Genomic DNA, 19227 nt, shown 5'->3' with positions numbered 1-19227 from the left:
CCCGCCAACCTGCCAACACGACTCGCCAACCCGACCCAATTGCCATCCCTAGTCCAAACACATTGTTTCAGCAATGCCACTGCTCCCAAAAAGCAAGAGAGTATGGGAGTATATCATAAACCATAACATAAACGCAGATTTCAGGCTCCCAAACACAGCCTAAGTCAATTCTCCAATGGAGAGTGAAGGAGAGGTGTGTAATTAGGATAGCGATGCATATGACTCAGAGCTTCGACCTGGTTTTGACATGGATCTGAATCATATTGTTGGATTTGGACAATAAATATCCGAATTTGAATCAGATTTGACAGAAAAAAAGATGGCCGGATCTAGGCGAATCTGTTTTAAAATCAATTAACGACATATATTGGAAGTGGGTTATAACCAGGTTTAACTTGAACCGTTTTCCTTTCTTAAACCAAAATCAATACATTTGACTGAATGCACTCTTTGGAATTACGGTAAATCCAGTGTCTGTTCAAAACTGACCCGAGTCATACCAGTCCCGTTTGCGTCACTACTTGGGGATCACTCTTCCTCCCTAAAACCCTCTCTCTCTCTCTCTCTCTCTCTCTGAGCGAGCGTCGGCGAAGGCGAAGGCGAAGGCGACGACCACAAACCATCGGCGGCCGATCTCCCGACGTAAATATTTTTTCTTGATTTTTCATTGTATCTCTATTTTCTCGATTTCCTGTTTGGGATTCATGAATTTTTGCGTTTTTCCCATTTCTCTGGAGTTCTCGGTTTCTTCTTTTCCCATTTTCGAATGTTTGTGGTTTCCCCTTTTTCGTAATATAGGGTTTTCGGTGAATTTCCCTGTTTCCATTTCTTTCCCTTTTCCTTTGTTTTTAGGTTCGTCTCTTCTTTTGTTCAATTTGTTCATGTAGATTAGGGTTTTGGAGTTTTCCCTTTTTGTTGGGGATTTCGGAATTTAGGTTTTTATTCATTGTGGTTGATGTTTTGAGTTGAATTGTCGTGTAATTTCTTGTCCTGCATTTTGGGGGGAAAATCGGGTTACTGTAAGCATTTTATGAGGTGGAGGAGAATTTGGGAAATTAGGGTTTTGGGATACGTTTTTAAAGTGTACTAGAACTATGTGAGACTAGTGTTTCTTGGATATGGATTTCTCTTTTTTGTTTTTTTTTGTTGGCTCCTTGGTTTTCTTTATGGTTTCAGGTGGGAATAAGCAAGGTTTGTGAATTCAGTTTTTGCATTAGAATAGTGAGACGTTGATTTAGGATTTAGGGTATTGACCGAGTGCGATTCTGGTCTATGTATATATGCAAGTAACATGCACCATTTGGATTGGCAAGGTATACTTGAAGTTTAGGACCTCGGAATTTCTTTGGCGCAGTATATGGTTGCAGATTGTGAGAATTTTTTGGGTATTATTGCAATGTGGCCATTGATCATGACAATGGGTCTGTTTTCATGTGTCTTTTGAACTTATTGTTTTTCATCTATTTGTTCTTCTGGAGACGAAGAGTTCTGACGATCAAAGTTTTCTTTTGTTTCATTAAATCTCCATGATTTGGTGAAATGTACTTCTGATAGATGTTTATGTGTTTGTGGTTCTAACTTTAGGCAGTTAATGGCATCAAAATTGCACCAGCTGCGTTCAAAGGCTGTAGCAGCATCACAGTTTGTATCAAAGCATGGGTGCACTTATTATAAACAGTTGATGGAGCAGAACAAGAAGTATGTGGTGGAACCACCTACAATAGAGAAATGCAATGAATTGTCAAAACAGCTGTTCTACACTCGTCTTGCAAGGTTGGCATCTCTGTTTGAGCTTCAGTGTCTATTATTTTAACCACAATGCTATTGTTGGATTCATGACAGTCGTGCTGTTGATACTACCATCTTGCACAAACATGATTTCCCTTCTGAAAGGATTCCTTACGCATTCACTTAATTTTAGATTCTATATTTTGAACATGAATATTTCAGCTTTTGTCTCTTGAGGCTTTTAATATTTTCTTGAGGGTAACGTTATGTATACCTATGCTGGTACTTTGGGGAGAACTATCTGAAATAGATGAGCCTAGAGAAGGAGAAGATCTGGAGTTCTTGATGAACATATAATATATCTATAAAACCAAATGTCTAACTGAAAAATGTAGTTTTAGAAATTTATATTAAAAGGTGATATATTAAAAGGTGAGAAGATCTGAAAAATGTAGTTTTAGAAATCTATAATACCAATGTCCGCACTTGTGGAGGGGTGACAAACAATTTTTCTATAACGGTTGGGTTACATCAAGGATATGCATTAAGCCTTTTCCTTTTTGCTATAGTGATAGATGAACTTACGAGATCAATTCAAGAGAATGTGCCGTGGTGTATGTTGTTTGCTGATGATATTGTTTTGATTGATGAGTCTAGAGCTGGGGTTAATGCTAAGTTAGAATTATGGAGACAGACTTTGGAAGCAAGAGGTTTTACGTTGAGTAAGAGTAAGACAAAATACATGGAATGTCGGTTTAGTAAGCAACAAAGTAGTGATGAGAGTGTAGTGAAGCTTGGTGAGCAAGAAATAGCGGTGGATGACTGTTTCAAATATTTGGGATCTATCATTCCAAAGAATGGAGAAATTGATGGAGATGTAAATCATAGGATTAAGGTTGGGTGGATGAAATGGAAAAGTGCAACTGAAGTGTTGTGCGATCATAGAATGCCATTGCGGTTGAAGGGGAAGTTTTATAGGACGACAATTAGACCCGCTTTACTATATGGTACGGAATGTTGGGCTGCCAAGAGACATCATGTTCAAAAAATGAGTGTAACTGAGATGCGTATGCTTCGATGGATGTGTGGAAATACACTAAAAGATAAGATTCAGAACGAGGAAATACGTAAGAAGGTAGGCGTTGCATCCATTGAAAATAAGATGAGTGAGAATCGTTTACGATGGTTTGGGCATATTCGGCGAAGGCCTAATGATGCTCCGGTTAGAAGGATGGAGAAATGGGAAAATATATTAGCTAAAAGAGGTCGGGGTAGGCCTAAGAAGACTTGGATGGAGATGATAAGAAAGGATATGAATGCTTTGAACCTCACCGAGGACATGACATTGGATAGAAATGATTGGAGGAGAAGGATTCATGTGGAGGACCCAAAATGATTTTCCTTTTGGTTCATATCGCTGACCCCAATTGTTTGGGATGAAGGCGTTGTTGTTGTTGTTGTTGTTGAATGATGGTATCCCCGATTAATTTTTATTAAATAGAAACCCTTGTGTTTTGCTTTGAGAATTGAGATGATTAATTTGTATAATTTGACACTCTGGATCTAAGAAGAAGCAAGAGGTATGTGAGGTTTGAAGGAAAAGTTAAAAACGATGCCCATTGGGAAATTTGAAGCTATGCTTTTAACATTGTAGACAAACTCTTCTCTAGGACAATGGTAGAGAGCTACAACCTACTTGTAATGAAACCAAGAGCTCTCCACACACCTCAAACAAGAGGCCAATACAAATCCCACAAAGAGGACAAAAGCACAATAGCCATTTAGGGGCTTAGAAGAACACACAACAATAACAAAATAATATTTATTTCACTTGAAATGCACACAAAATGCATTACTTTACAAGGGGCTCATGGCCCATATTTATATACAAAAGAGGGAGTGAGATGCTCCAAGAAATAGCTGTTGAGGGCTCCTTAATGGCTAGAAATCTAGCCGTTGGGAGCTCCCAACAGCTATAACACTGTTGTATTGTCAAAAACAGAAATGCCCTTGACAATACAACAATATACAATAAAATAAAAAAGACAAAAAGGGGCGATACCTATTATAATGATCAAAAGACCAAAATACCCTTGGACTGTGTATGTACACACACACACACACACACATATATATATATATATATTAATACCCCATTCAAACTCACAAAACGATAAGAATAAAGTGAAATCTGGGAGATGGTAATGCCTTAGTGAAGAAGTATGCCAATTGATACTCATATGACACATATGGTAAAGTGATGGTCTTCTTTAGGAATTTTTCATAGGCATAATGGCAATCCATTTTGATATGCTTTGTTCGCTCATGAAATGTATGATTGCTTTCAATATAGATGGCGCTCTTGTTATCACAATATAACTTTTAGGGTGCATATATGAAAACCTCGAAATCTTTGAGTAACACAATCACACCAATTTAGAAGTCGTAGTGGCCATGGCACAATATTCGGCTTCTGTGGAGGACAAAGGCATCTTTTGTTGTTTCTTGCACCTCCAAGATATCAAAGAATCACATACAAAAACACAAAAACCAGTGGTTGAGCGACCATCATTTACATCTCTTCCCCAATCGGAGTAAGTATATGCAATAACATCTAATGGGGATGAGGATGACAAAAATAAACCATGATTAATAGTATTTTTAATACATCTAACTATTCTCATTACAACACTCATATGTACTATAGTGGGAGAATGTTGGAATTGACTAACAATATTAATAGCATGAGCAATATCATGATGAGTAATGAAAATGTAAGATAATGCGCCAATTATTTAGCGATATTGAGTTAGATCTTTCAGAGGTTTTCCACATTTTTTCCTTATTTAACATTAATGACCTATGATGTGTCCACTCTCTTTTCATCCGTAAGGCCTAACCTTTCAATTATCTCGGTTGCATTCTTAGTATGAGACACAAAAAACCATCGGGTGAATAAAAAACTTCTATCCCAAGAAAATATCGAAGAAAACCAAGATCTGTCACATTAAAGTTCCTTTCGAGAACATCATTGATATGACTAACTCTCTGTTTATCACCTCCTGTGATAATCATATCGTCCACATAGAGGAATAAGATAATTATACTTGTATTAAAGGACGTAACAAACAAGACAATATCAATATAACAAGATTTAAATCCTAGTTGAATCACCACAACACTAAAATGATCATAACAAGCCTTAGGAGTTGCATTTTTAACATCCATTTAAAAGATAGACCATTTTTTAATAGATGCTATGACGAACTGTGGTCATCCTAGCTACTGGGGCAAATATTTTCTCATAATCTATTTCATATTCTTGACTATACCCTTTAGCAACTAACCTAGCTTTAAACTTTTTTAGTGATCCATCACTTTTGGTTTTAACTTTATATACCCATCTACATCCTATGATTTTCTTTCTTATATGTAATGATTGAATCTTTCAAGTTTTGGCATTTTCTAAAGCTTCTAATTCATTATTCATGGTGATTTTTGGCCATATTATAGGAAGAAGGCTCAACGTAAGAATTTATGGCCATAAGACAATCTCTATACTGGGGTTCAAAAGACTCTTAGGATACAAACCTACTAGGTGCTTGGGATATCCTTGTAGATCTTCTAAGACTAGATTGATCTATGTCTTGACTTTGGGTATACCTTTGTAATGCACATGGTAATTGACTTTGTATACGACGAGAATATGTTTGAAATTCATTGTGAGGTTCAACAATAGGCATATGACCTTTATGAGTGTTACCATTGACACTCTTATGCATATCATAAATATCATTACTTTTATTCACATCAACATTATTACTTTCATCAATATTATCCTTATTATGCTCATTCATTAGGTCAAACAAAAATGAGTACTCACATGGTTTTTTAGACTCAATTTTTTCAAAGCCATTTTCTTTTTCAAGAAAAGTTATATTTCTTGAAACATAAAGCTTGTCTTTCTCAATATTATAACACCTAAATCCTTTTTTGGTTTTTGGCATACCCTAGGAAAACACAAGGAATGGCTTTAGTGGAAAGTTTATCATTTTTGTTGGAAAAAACAAAACATTTACAACTAAAGATTCTTAATCTTGAATAATCGGGAGAAATTTTAAATAGTTTTTCAATAGAAGTGTTTCCAAGAATAGTGGAAGGCATTCTATTGATTAAGTAAACCGCCGTAAGGGCGACTTCAACCCAAAACCTTTTTGCAATATTTTTGGATATTATAAGAATCCTGATTTCAACAATGTGCCGATGATTTCTTTCGGCCAACCCATTTTGTTGTGGGGTGTAAGGGCACAATTTTTAATGAGTAATCCCTTATTGATCAAGAAAACTTTTAAAATCTTTCGATAAGAATTCTCTTCCGAAATCGGATCTAAATATTTTAATAGATGTTTTGAATTGATTTTTAACATAACTATGAAAATTTTGAAAACATTTAAATACTTTGGATTTGAGTCTAAGAAAGTAGATCCATGTGTGCCTACTATAATCATCCACAAAAATTACATAATAAGAAACTCCTCCTTTGGACATAACCGGTGCTGGTCTCCATACATCATAACGTATTAACTCAAAAGGTTCTTTAGATATAAATTGGCTATTTCTAAAAGGTAGAGATTTTATTTTTTTAAGTATGCAATCTTCACAAGTCAAATCCTTTTCATTACAATTTTCAAGAAAAGGGAATAAATACATTTTTGACATACTTGGATGTCCTAATCTCTTATGCCAATGTTCAATACTTTTCTTTTGAACAAAACTACAAAAAATTTGATTTGATAGTTCCAAGTTATCTATATAATAGAGGTCTCCTCTTTTACGACCTCTCCCAATCGGCTTCTTGGATTGAAGATCCTGTACCAAGCAATCATTAGATGAAAATGTGACCTCACACCCATGGTCAGTAATTTGAGAAACATATAAGAGGTTTAGGTTAAGTTTGGGTACTACTCTAATATTTGGGACAAATTTTTATTATTTTTAGAAATTTCTTTCAAAGTACCTAAGCTTTTAATTTTTAAAGATGTTCCATCGATGGTTGAAAGTTGAAACATAAGAATCATTTGAGTTAATTAAACATTTGGATAGTATGGACTCATTTGAAGTTATGTGGAAAGAGAAGAGTTCTTACTGGAGTCCACTCTTGTTGATACAACCGCACCAGAGAGAGAGAGGAAGACTGGCCTTTGATTAGTGGTTGAAGGATTTTCATGAGTTGAGCAAAGGAGACGTTCTTGGAACCTTCATCTACGCCACTCTTTCGTTTGATGATTCCATAGAGGCTACTTTCTTTTAATTTCTTCTTTTTAAGAAAAATGACTTGATGTGGCCCAGTTCTTGATAAAAATAGCATATTATCTTTCCACTTCCTTCCATAGTCATTTTGGCATCTTCCAAAGTGAGGAGGCCTGTATGCTTTTGTATGATTCTCGGCTCTTGACATAGCAAACATCGATTCTTTTTCTCTGTTCGCGGAGGTTTTCTTCAATCTATTTTCTTTCATAGTTAGTTCTTCTAAAGTTTCTACTATAGAGGAAATACCTCCTCAATGAAGAATCACTGATTTTGTTCATTCAAATTTGGGCTTAAGCCCATTTATGAAATGATAAAAATGCTCTGAGTTGATTTGCTTCTCTGAGAATTTTATGTCAAGTAGACAATGCCACTTAGGGTCCAAGAGAGCCAATTCATCCAGAGAGAGAGAGAGAGAGAGAGAGAGAGAGAGTAACGATCCCAAACTTACCCTCGAAATATATATGTATATATTTTATAAATAAATAATTTTAAAACATTGCAAAAAATATCCTAGGGATCAAGGGCACATTACAGATTTAATATACACAATCAAACAATAATTCCAGACATAAACTAAATCAAACCATGAACTGAAATTGATTTTTTTTAATCAAATAGTCCCCATTGAGGGTTCACATCGTTCCCGAAAACAAAAACTCTTTAACATCGTCAGAACCCAGGCCACCACAGCAATATCCTCGCTCCCTACAAAAGCTGTTGCCTCAGTATCTGAAAAATATTTTTTAAAAAACAGAGTAAGAACCGAAGTTTTCGTACGAGACCCTCTCGAAATCCAACACTAAAGAAAATTATCATAAACTAAATCAAACATAAGCATAAGAGGGCTCAACAAACATAATACAGTTAGAATATGCTTGCAATATAAACTGTTCAAATCAACCAACCAATAATTTCATGTTAAACTAAATATTTAGGGATGCATGAATCAATGCAACATACATGAATAACTTTTTAAGTTTAATTATCAGAATTGCTTTTGCATGCACGTCCCTATTTAATGCACACAATTTAATTTTTACTTTCTTAAAACCCGCAAATACTAAAAAATATGCTAAATTCTTGAGGTTCAAGGTAGTTCCCAGTGGTAGCTTAACACAATTTGTATTTTAAATTACTGGGTTCTACACATGGTGTTCGACCGACGTCAGGAATAATCACCATCAATCAAAATATTAGGAAACATCACCTAATGCCGGGACGACAATAAAATCAACATCCATTGATGCCACTTTTTTGGTATACCAATAACTACATATGAGTCTAATAACACTACTCCCAGGCAAAGTGGCGGAAGTTCCCTACAATTATGGTCGAGAATATGAACTACACATCGGGTTCTTGAAAAAAACAAATGCACATTGTTGTTTAGTATTCTTGCGGTCCCTCGTGACCGCCATCCAAGGTTCCTACCTTTTTAGAAGGACACTATGGAAGAAAAATTATTACACTGTTTGGTCTCTTTTATAATTCTTAAACAATTAATAGTTATGCAAATCATCATGCAATAACATATTTGGGTCCTTGCCTTATCAATTCAACAATGTAATCAATTAAAAAATAATAAAACATCATTTTGCAATGCATTTACAACTTACTATCTCATGAGCAACACATGCTCCTAACCTCCAAAGGCCCATTAATGGGGTCTTATAAGCAAGAGAACGTAAATGAACCAAATGGGGTAAAGTAGCACAACGTTCAAATGGGTTGTGTTATCGAAATTAAAACTCCTTAGACTTGAAGATGTTGGGCAAAGATATCGTCGAGTGGGGGAGAGTGTGGCACATAAAGTCTCGGAGAGCCTTGTAGCGTTCCGCAATATGGGACTTCATACGATGCATGGTGCGGAAGAAAGGTGTGCATGCCAAAGAGTATGCCTTGTTCCTGGGTTCAACATTGGGCTATGCAAAGTGTGTGGCATGCACATGGTACAGTACAGTGGCAACAACAAATGCTTGGGCATGTGCAGTGGAAATGCCCCTAGGAGAGATGGATTGGTTGGCCGTGGCGTGCATGGGGCAGCCGAGGCAGCCTCGTAGCAAACTAACCCAAATTGGGCATGCCTGCATACACACAGGCCATGCACGACATGCTGTGTGCTGCAGCAGGCATGTAGGGACTGGACGTGCAGAGCAGTGGCATGCGTGTGCGTGGGCCACTGCTGTGCACGTTGGACGCTCATAGCAGTGGCGTCTCGCATGGTGCAAGCTACTGTTGCACGTGCAGGGCGCACACGACACCCACGCATGTTGTGTTGCAGCGTCGGGCGCGCGGGGCACAACGCATTGCACGTGGTTGTGTGTTGTGGCACGTGACAACGTGCTGCAGCACGCGCGTCGGCATGTGGTGCTGCGGTGAGTAGCATAGATGTGGCATGTGCAACAACGTGCGTGATGCGCCCACGACTGCCTGCACAAATCTTGAAGGCGAAAGTCTAGCGTACATTTGTAGTTTGTTTGGAGCCAAGATCAAGAATACACTCTGTAAATGAACTATGAGGAATGCGATGGTGAAGTCGAATTCGAAGAATTTGAGAGTTAAAAAATTTATGGTTCCCCTAGTGTTATTTGGGTTCCTCCTACTCATAGGGGCTCAACTTCCAAAACACCTATATAGGGGACCTTCTGCTTAAGCTGGTTGGCCTGTCTTGACACTGGCTTGGCAGGCAGTACTCGGAGTGCATGGGGGTGTCTGTGTGTAGTCCAAATCTTCCATAGGATGTGGGCAATGGCCTTGGGTGCGTGGGGAGACGACCCTTGTGTTAAATTGTAATATCAAATCAATGTAATTATATATATATAATATATTTCTTCTAATAGTCATAGGGGTAGTTTAGTCATTTTTCACATATTCTTTTTTCGAATATGTTGTAATTATTTTTTCTTTTAATTCTTTTTCTTTTTTTATTTTCCTTTTATTTTGTAAAAGGTAGTGTACATCTTGGAGGGGCCCACCATCTAGTCGTTTGGCCCCTTCCAACGGTCACATTTGTGACCGTTGGAGGGGCTCCAACGACTAGAAGTGGAGCCCCTCCAAGGCTTCCACCTCCTCTATAAAAATGGGTATTCCCCCTATTGTATGCATAAGGCTTTGGGTCAAAGCCCAAGTGATTTATAAAGTTTGTTATTCATTTTTTATGCCTTTGTGCATTTGTGATATTTTGTGAGTTGTGCTTTTGTGCACAAGTGCTCTAAGTGTTCTTATTGTGCATGTGTGCACGTGTTTGTTATCAAGAATATTAAGGTCTTGATCATAGTATCTTAATTGAAGATACTTTCACATGGTATCAAAGCAAGGTTGGAGAAAGAAAGATCGTGTGGATTCTCTCTTTTTCGGGTGCCTCAAAAAGCGTGCTCTCAAATTTTTGGAGATTAAAGTGAATCCTCTTGTTCATCCAATATTTTAGAAGACTCTTTTATCAAGAAAGATCTAAAAATTCTTTGTGGTACTTATTCTTTTTCATCATCTCTCCTCTCTAATGGGTGAAAAAGACTCAAATTTCTCTCTCGGCTTCAAACTCAATGGGTTCAACTATCACATTTGAGCCGGACACATGGAGGCTCATATTAAAAGAAAAGGGCTTTGGGGCTATGTCCAAGGCTCGATTCCTGAACCGAAGCCAAAGATAACCTTGATGGAGAAAAGAGAAATAAAAATCCTTGAAGGCGAAGAAAGAGCCAAGGCTCTTGGAGACCACCAAAAAGCATGGACAATAAGAGATGAGGAATTTTAAAATCCTCTCATGGATTTTTTCATCCGTAGAAACAAGAATTAACGCCAAAGAAGGCTTCTCAAGTGTGGGAGTACCTTGAGAAGATGTACACCTCTAGGGACTTGTCCCATAAGTATTACCTCCAAAAGAGGGTGCTAACTCTTCATCAAGGGGAGATGACCATAAGGGAGTATTTTGCCGAACTCTCTTCTATTTGGAACGAACTTGCTATGCTCTAACCCAAGTGGAGTGGAGAAGCCATAGAGCTTCGTCATAAATAATTGAAAGAAGATAGATTTTTCAATTTTTTGAATGAGCTTAGGCCCGAATTCGAACAAATCCGGTCTTCTCTTTTATCCGCCTTCACTTCCCCCTCTCTTAAAGATGTAATTACTAAACTAAGTGGGGAAGAGACTCGTATGAGTATAAGCAAGAACAACCCAAGTGTTCTAGCTACACCTTTCAATAATGAAGAAAATGAAGGTGTTAATGTCGTCTCAAGATCGGGGAGTAACTTAAGGACCTATAAGCCTCCTCACTTCAAGAATCAAAACTCAAGTGGTCAAGGAGTGAAGAGAGATTATAACAAGCTTTTATGCCACTTTTGTAAGGAACCGAGACACATTAAGCCTATTTGCCCAAAGTGGAAAAAGTTACTAGCCATGTCTACTACATCCCAACCTCAAAAGGAAGAATGCTCGCCATCTTCAAATGAAGCTCTCTCATTGCAACAAATCATGGATGCACTTCAACCTCTTCTAAAAGGGGCTATTTTCGAAGCCGCCATGACAACCTCTTCTCCTCCCGGTAAGACCTTTTGGCTTTTAGATTCGGGTTCTTCTTTTCACATGACCCCAAGTTTTAGTTCTTTTTTCGAATATTCAAAAAATCCCTCTCCTTCCTTTGTTTCAACCGCGGATGGAACATCTCTTGAAGTAAAAGGAATATAAAATTTTGAAAAACAAGGGTTCTTTATTACAAAAATTAGATTTATACCCAAATTAAACTTAAATTTGCTTTTCGTCTCTCAACTCTAAGATCATGGGTGTGATATAAAGTTTTCATCTAACAAATGTTGGATACAGAATCCCCGGTCCGGGAGATTGATTGAAGAAGGCTCTAAGAAGGACGATCTATACTAATGTTGATTCCCTTCAAATTTCAAAGAACCCGTTTTGTAATGTTGTCCAACAAAATGATATTAATGTGTGACACAAGAGACTTGGACACCCAAATATTGTAAAAATTTTCTGTTTACCTTTTGTTAAAAGTCAATGTAAAAGTGATTTCACTTGTAACAACTGAATACTTGGGAAAATGAAAAAAATGCCTTTTTGTCAAAGATCTATGTTTACAACAAGACCTTTTGAAATTGTCCATTCAGATGTATGGGGACCGACACCCGTTTTATCAAAAGGAGGCTTCACATATTATGCCATTTTTGTTGACGACTACACGAGATATTGTTGGATTTGTTTTCTTAAACACAAATATGAAGTTTTTTCGATTTTTAAAACCTATCATATGATGATTAAAAATCAATTTAATGGGAACCTAAAATTTTTTAGAACTGACTCTAGTGGAGAATACCTTTCAAGTGAATTAAAAAATTATCTCATGGTATTCTTCACCAAAGATCTTGTTCGAAAACCCCTCAACAAAATGGATTAGCCGAAAGGAAGCATAGACATATAATAGAGACAACTCGAACATTGCTTGTTTCTCAAAACATCCCAAAAGGTTTTTGGTTTGAAGCGGCTTTAACATCTGTCTATCTGATAAATTGGCTACCTTCTAAAAACTTGAACAATATCTCGCCTTTTGAAAAACTGTATACCAAAGAACTCGACTATAGTCGGTTGAGAATTTTTGGTTGTAAATGCTTTGTTCTTACTGACAAGAACGACAAACTTTCACAAAAAGCCATTGCCTGCCCCTTTCTTGGATATTTTGAAACCCAAAAAGGGTTTCGTTGTTATGATATTAAGAATGATAAGCTATATGTTTCCAGAAATGTGAGTTTTCTGAAAAATGTTAATGGTTTTGAAATGAGTGAACCCTTTGAAGAAAACATAGATTACTCATTTTTATTTGAAATGTTAGCACATGATGATGATAGTGATGACGATTTCATTCATAATGACGTCGTTGATAAAGAAGATAGTTCTTCTCATCCTCCTATCTCCCAACATAGTAATGAATGAGCATTGAGAGATCCTATAACATATACCCATAGATATCGAAACAGTTTTAGGAGTGCTATTGAAAAATACAGTGAACCTAGTGGTTCCAACTCAACAAATGATGAAAACCTACGAAGGACTGAGAGAAGTAGAAAGATGCCTCTACGTTTATTTCATATGATTCCTTTACTCCTAAACATAGAGCCTGCCTCAGCGCCATTCATTCTTATATAGAACCTAGAAACTTCGAAGAAGCAAAAAAAATGATGAATGGTTGAAAGCAATGGAATGTGAGCTTTCAGCTCTCAACAGGGCAAAGACTTGAGAAGTCCAAGATCTTCCTAAGGGTAAGAAAGCAATAGGATGTAGATGGGTATTTAAGGTAAAAACTAAGAGTGATGGATCTCTTGAAAGATATAAGGCTCGGTTAATAGCAAATGGATATAGTCAAGAATACGAGATTGACTATGAAGAAACTTTTGCTCCTGTGGCCCGAATGGTCACTGTTCAGTGTCTTATCATCGTCGCCTTAATCAACAAATGGAACATCTATCAAATGGATGTTAAAAACGCCTTCCTAAATGGTGATCTGAATGAAGAGGTATTTATGGATGCTCCACCAGGAATAAAGACTCCCAAAGGAAAAGTGCTTCGCCTTCGAAAAACGCTTTATGGTTTAAAACAAGCCCCTTGGTATGATAGGTTTAACTCCGTAATGTTAGAAAATGGATTTTCATCTTGTTTCACTGACATCGCCTTATTTGTTAGAAAAACCAATGCAGGGATTGTCATTCTGCTTTTATATATGGATGATATGCTTATAACCAAAAGCGATTCTAAAGGGGTTAAAAGTATAAAAACAATTTTGAAGAATAGATTTGAAATGTCTGATTTGAGATTTCTAACTTATTTTTTGGGTATTGAAGTAGCATACTCTCATAGAGGGTATTTTTTATCTCAAACTGAGCTTGCCTTTGAGATTATTGTCAGGTCAGGTATTACAAATGATAAGGTTTGTGAAACTCCTGCTATAGTAGAGCTAAAATGAAGATTGATGATGGTATTCCTCTCTCCGATCTCACTCCCTACAGACAGCTTGTGAGATCATTAATGTATCTGAGTATTACTAGACCAGATATCTCTCATATAATTCATACTGCAAGTCAGTTTCAACATGCACCAACATCAGTCCACATGAGTGCCATCTTGCGGGTTGTAAGATACATAAAGGGCACACTAAATAAGGGAGTATTCTTGTTCGCGTCTTCTGAATTAAAGTTAATTGCTTATACTGACTCTGACTAGGGAGGTGACCCAAATAACCGTCACTCTACCACTTGTTTTTGCGTGTTTTTAGGAGACTCGCTGGTCTCATAGAGATGCAAGAAGCAGCAAAAAGTGTCTCTATCTTCAACTGAAGCTGAATATCATGCCATGACAACTACTACCATGAAAATTATATGGATTCATCAGCTGTTAGAAGACAGGGGGATCACAATAGAAGGGCCCACCAAGCTATGCTGTGATAATAAGAGTGCAATATATATTGCCAAAAATCATATGTTTCATGAGCGTACTAAACACATTTAGATGGACTGTCACTATGTTCGGGAAGCCTATTTGAAAAGAATCATAATACTTCTGTATGTCACTTCAGAATATCATTTGGCAGATTTCTTCACCAAAGCACTTTGTTCTCCGCGGTTCAACTTCTTTCTTGGCAAACTTTCGGTCAACATGCCCTAAGTTTGAGGGGGGGGGGGTGTTAAATTGTAATATCAAATCAATGTAATTATATATATTTTATATATATAGGAAGATACATGCATATATATTTCATATATATGTACATGTACCTACCTACATATATATAAAAAATATATATTTATTTCTTGTAATAGTCGTAGGGGTAGTTTAGTCATTTTGCATATATTTTTTTTTCGAATATGTTGGAATTATTTTTTCTTTTAATTCTTTTTCTTTTTTTATTTTCCTTTTATTTTGTAAAAGGTAGTGTACACCTTGGAGGGGCCCACCATCTAGTCGTTGGGCCCCTTCCAACGGTCACATTTGTGACCGTTGGAGGGGCTCCAACGACTAGAAGTGGAGCCCCTCCAAGGCTTCCACCTCCTCTATAAAAAGGGGTATTCCCCCTATTGTATGCATAAGGCTTTGGGTCAAAGCCCAAGTGATTTATAAAGTTTGTTATTCATTTTTTATGCCTTTGTGCATTTGTGATATTTTGTGAGTTGTGCTTTTGTGCACAAGTGCTCTAAGTGTTCTTATTGTGCATGTGTGCACGTGTTTGTTATCAAGAATATTAAGGTCTTGATCATAGTATCTTATTGAAGATACTTTCACACCTTGGTGCGGCAGTGTGCTCCCAACGTCTTGCCATACACATTCCTATACTTTGATAGCTTGAGATCTAGATTTGGAGTGACATATTCGATACCTCCTGCGTGCCACTCTTGTCCATATTTTTTGGATTGAGAGAATGTACCATGCAATGCAAAAGAGTGTTTCCCTTATCTCACCTTCTTACTATAAATAAACTATATAATTAAAAAAGTCTAAATCATCAAGTGCAGGGTCTTTTCCCTCATGCTTTAAAATTATAACTTGAATATTTTGAATCTTATTATCCCACATTTCATAAACTTTATGAAGCATGGACTCATCCTTGTTAACTTCCCTTAGTATTTCATAAATAGGTTGTGTAAAATCAAGGGAGTACAACACTTTATCCTAAAACATATCATTAATGACGTGTTTCTTAATTTCTTGGGCCTTGGCAACATCATCAACATGATAGAATGCCCAATTATCATCGGTTACTGTGTTAATCAATGCATTTTTGACTTCTTTATTTCTTTTCACCATCATAATGATGAATACAAAATTTGCTTCAACAATTCATGTTAGAATGCTTATTAAATATTGCATTAACATGATGGTCGTTGACAACAAAATTTCTAATTCCTTAATCCATGAACATAAAGCATATGTAGGCAAATCTTCTTCTTCTTTTGGGATGAAGATGCTCTTCAAATGAGAGGGTGCTCACTCTCCAAACTCAACACTGCATTGCACTACTTTGTCATCACCTACTTTTTTTATCACTTTTTATAAACAACTCATTTAAATACTTGACATTTTTATATTGCTCAATATCTACTGCTTTTAAGAATATTGGTCCACTAAGCAAAAAATTATAAAATTAACTAGTGGACGCCTTTGAATATTCATCCACCCATTAGAGACACTGGAGACTCCATTTTATTCCTATGAAAATTTCTTAACCTCTAGCAACTTCTCAACATTTTCCCTCTTTTATGCAATAATTGTTGTTTATAGTTTTTTTGAACTTATGTACATAGCCACCTAAATTATAATTTGCTATTGAAGTAATTAAGTCATTCCAATAAGGATTTTTAGTTGCATTAAATGAAAGTGAACTATAATAAAAAGACCTTATTTTTCTATCCATCTCCTCCCTCACATGTATTGAACGATCCTTGTTTTGTTCATTTACCTCTTACATCACTTTTTTTAGCATTGTCTTCTTTGTGGCTTGAAAGGGACATCTTGATTGTACAAAAATTAGTCATGTTGCTTCCCTTCTCATAATCATCTTGTATTTTTTTAATTGTTTGTGTGTTGCCTTATCAACTTTTTTAGATCTTGAAATGCCATGTCCCGTATCTTCAAAAAATGAGCTTTAACTTGTGTGTAAGACCCAACAAAACATCTTTTACAAAGGTTGCACTGAAAATCACATTTCCACATCCTCCACCTTTTCCAATCGTCTCCACATGCGCCCATAGCGGCTCATCATCACTAGCACTGACACTAACAACAAAACTCACACATAGACTTGAAGATAATGCAATTCCTTTCCCTTTATCTGCCATTTTCGTTCTTAAAGAAATGTATTAAAATAAAAATCATAAAAGAAAATCTAGGCCCACTTGGCTGTAGTCGGGCTTGAACCCCCTCACCCTCTGTCTTGGCTACGGCCAGGCTTGGGTGTTTGTGTTGTTGGGGGAGGGGGGGGGTCGGCTTCCAGACACACTCAGACCCAGTGGGGCCAAGCTTGGCTTTGAGCCCAAGGCTCGAACCCAGGCTTGGCTGTGCCAGGTATGGGTTCCTTCAAACCTAGAAGAGAGAGAGAGAGGGCTGCGCCTAAGTGCTTGCCGTCATAGGGGTCTTGTGCTGCAGGAAGACAAGTGCAAGAGGATTGTTTGAGGAGAAGCGCTGTCAGTGTGGGGAGGGGGGAAATGTGCCTTAACCCCCTTTTCTTTTACCTTTTTTTTTTATTTTTTAATTATCAAACATGGGACAAAAATGTATTTGGTCAGCGTTGATGTGTCCATTTTTGAGCATCTTTAACTGTGTGTGGGTTGACTGCACTCGAGATGTGTTAACTTGGTGTGTGGGTGGACATTATACTCTTCATTGTCGTTCTCAACAATTTCTTGCTGAGGGTTCTTGAAGTTTTTTGTTTCAAAAAGTGGGTTTCTCAGGAAAATCTTGGAAGTTCTAAACATTTGAAACCTATGTCACATGGGTGCGGGTGCGGCAGGGGCAAAAATGTAAAATATATATATATATATATATATATATATATATATATATATATATATATATATATATATATATATATATATAAGGGGGGTCCAGGGGGGCCGCCCCTGGCGGGGGGTTATAGGGGGGCAGCGCCCCCCAGAACTTTTTTAAAAATTCCACAGCCCATTTCATAGGGCAATTTAAAAAAAAAAAAAAAACCAAAAAAACTGGACCATCCGCAGCCCATTTCATAGGGCAAAATTAAAAACAAAAACAAAAAAATGGACCAAAATGACCCTGGGTGCGGTTAACGCACCCAGGGTCGGGTTGACCGCACCCGGTGCCGCACTCGCACCTGCGTCGAGTCGCGTCGATGCGGGTGCGGCACCCTGCTAGCCGAGTCCCTGTGACGTAGTTTGAAACCAAAAAACAAAAAGAAAGATATGAAAATGCTAGATTTTGTTTCATTTTTCTTGAAAAATATAAAGAAACATGTTTGAAAAATTTTTGAAATACAAAAGAAACAAAAAAAATAGAAAAAATGGTTGGGTGTGGATTAATTGCATCCTATCTGACTGTCCGGTGCTGTACGTGCACCCGTGTCACACTATGTTGATATAGGTGTTTCGACTTTTTTGAAAAGGCTGTTTGACGTAGCTATTTGTAGGGTGCTTCATTTTTGTGGATTAGGTTTCAAAAGAGCTGAGAAATACACATCTTTGCTAGAGGTGTGCTAGAGAGAGAATACAAGTCCTATAGACATTGATAATGAAATGCTTGCTTTCATTCCAGAATCTCGTGAAAGAAAAAGAGTAACACAAATACAAATCAAAGAAAAAGAGTAAGACAAATACAAGTTGTCAAATATGGTATCCTAGCCATACAACTACTCTTTTGACGAGCAATGATGACAAACAAATTCCTAAAGATAGGAAGGATGAAGACATTACAGATGAGGCACTTTGAGATCACTTCAAACTAAAACATCCTATATTTGGTTGTTTATAAGATCAGCATACTAGGTAATTGACCTATAGTATTTGTTTTTATGTTTTTCAAATACTTACAATATTATTATATTTTTAGAATCTCTACTTTTTGTCTTTTCATTGGGTATGGCAGAACGTGTATTATTAGTATGCAACCTAGGTTTGGAGCATTGTTGGAGGTAAAACCGTGGTGTTTGACTCATGGCAGGATCGATGCATTGGTAGAACAGTGGAATTCAGATACTAATAGTTTTTTATTTCCATATTTTGAGATGATCATGAATCTTGAGGACATGGTGTGTATTACAGGATTAAGGTGCCACGGGAAACCTGTCTATGGATTGAAATGATGGGATCTCAAGGAATTGATCATGCCGTTGTTGGGGAAGACAACCAATGATTTCAAAGGTGAGGAAATAAGTTTGACATGGCTGAAAAACCATAATGAGCTAAGCATATACCTAGTGCAATTTAAGCCATGAGCTTATCCAAGTGTTTATTACAAGATACAGAAATAGCCTGATGAAAGAAGTGAAAAGAAGTGTTTTCTCTGGTTACGGGTCATGGATCTGGAGATCCAAACCCATGACATTCACTTCTCATTAATGGCATTGTGTAATATATTTTATTGTAATGAGGGTATTTTAGTACCCTAATTTTGTAATAGCAGGTTAATATAAAGGAGTATACACAACAGCCGACCCTAACACAACAG

The 19227-nt window shown here is 37.0% G+C and overlaps 1 protein-coding gene across 2 annotated transcripts in view; it reads left to right on the top strand.

Moving 5' to 3' along the window:
* The first annotated feature begins 491 nt into the window (after positions 1–491).
* Positions 492–19227, top strand: part of LOC149830035 (uncharacterized) — a 29958-nt gene continuing 11222 nt past the window's right edge. The window contains exons 1-2 of one of the 2 annotated variants that reach the window (XM_090015689.1): positions 492–642; positions 1585–1773. In XM_090015689.1, coding sequence (XP_089871815.1) covers positions 1592–1773 — 182 coding nt within the window. In that variant the 5' untranslated portion in view covers positions 492–642; positions 1585–1591. The remainder of the gene's footprint in view (positions 643–1584; positions 1774–19227) is intronic. The other variant, XM_090015688.1, reaches the window with a different exon arrangement.

The sequence above is a fragment of the Nuphar pumila genome, chromosome 8 (genome assembly GCF_984573655.1).
Source record: "Nuphar pumila chromosome 8, dmNupPumi1.hap1.1, whole genome shotgun sequence".
In the NCBI taxonomy this organism is placed as follows: Eukaryota; Viridiplantae; Streptophyta; class Magnoliopsida; order Nymphaeales; family Nymphaeaceae; genus Nuphar; species Nuphar pumila.
Note: the sequence above shows the minus strand (reverse complement) of the source record. Positions and strands in the feature narration are given on the sequence as shown.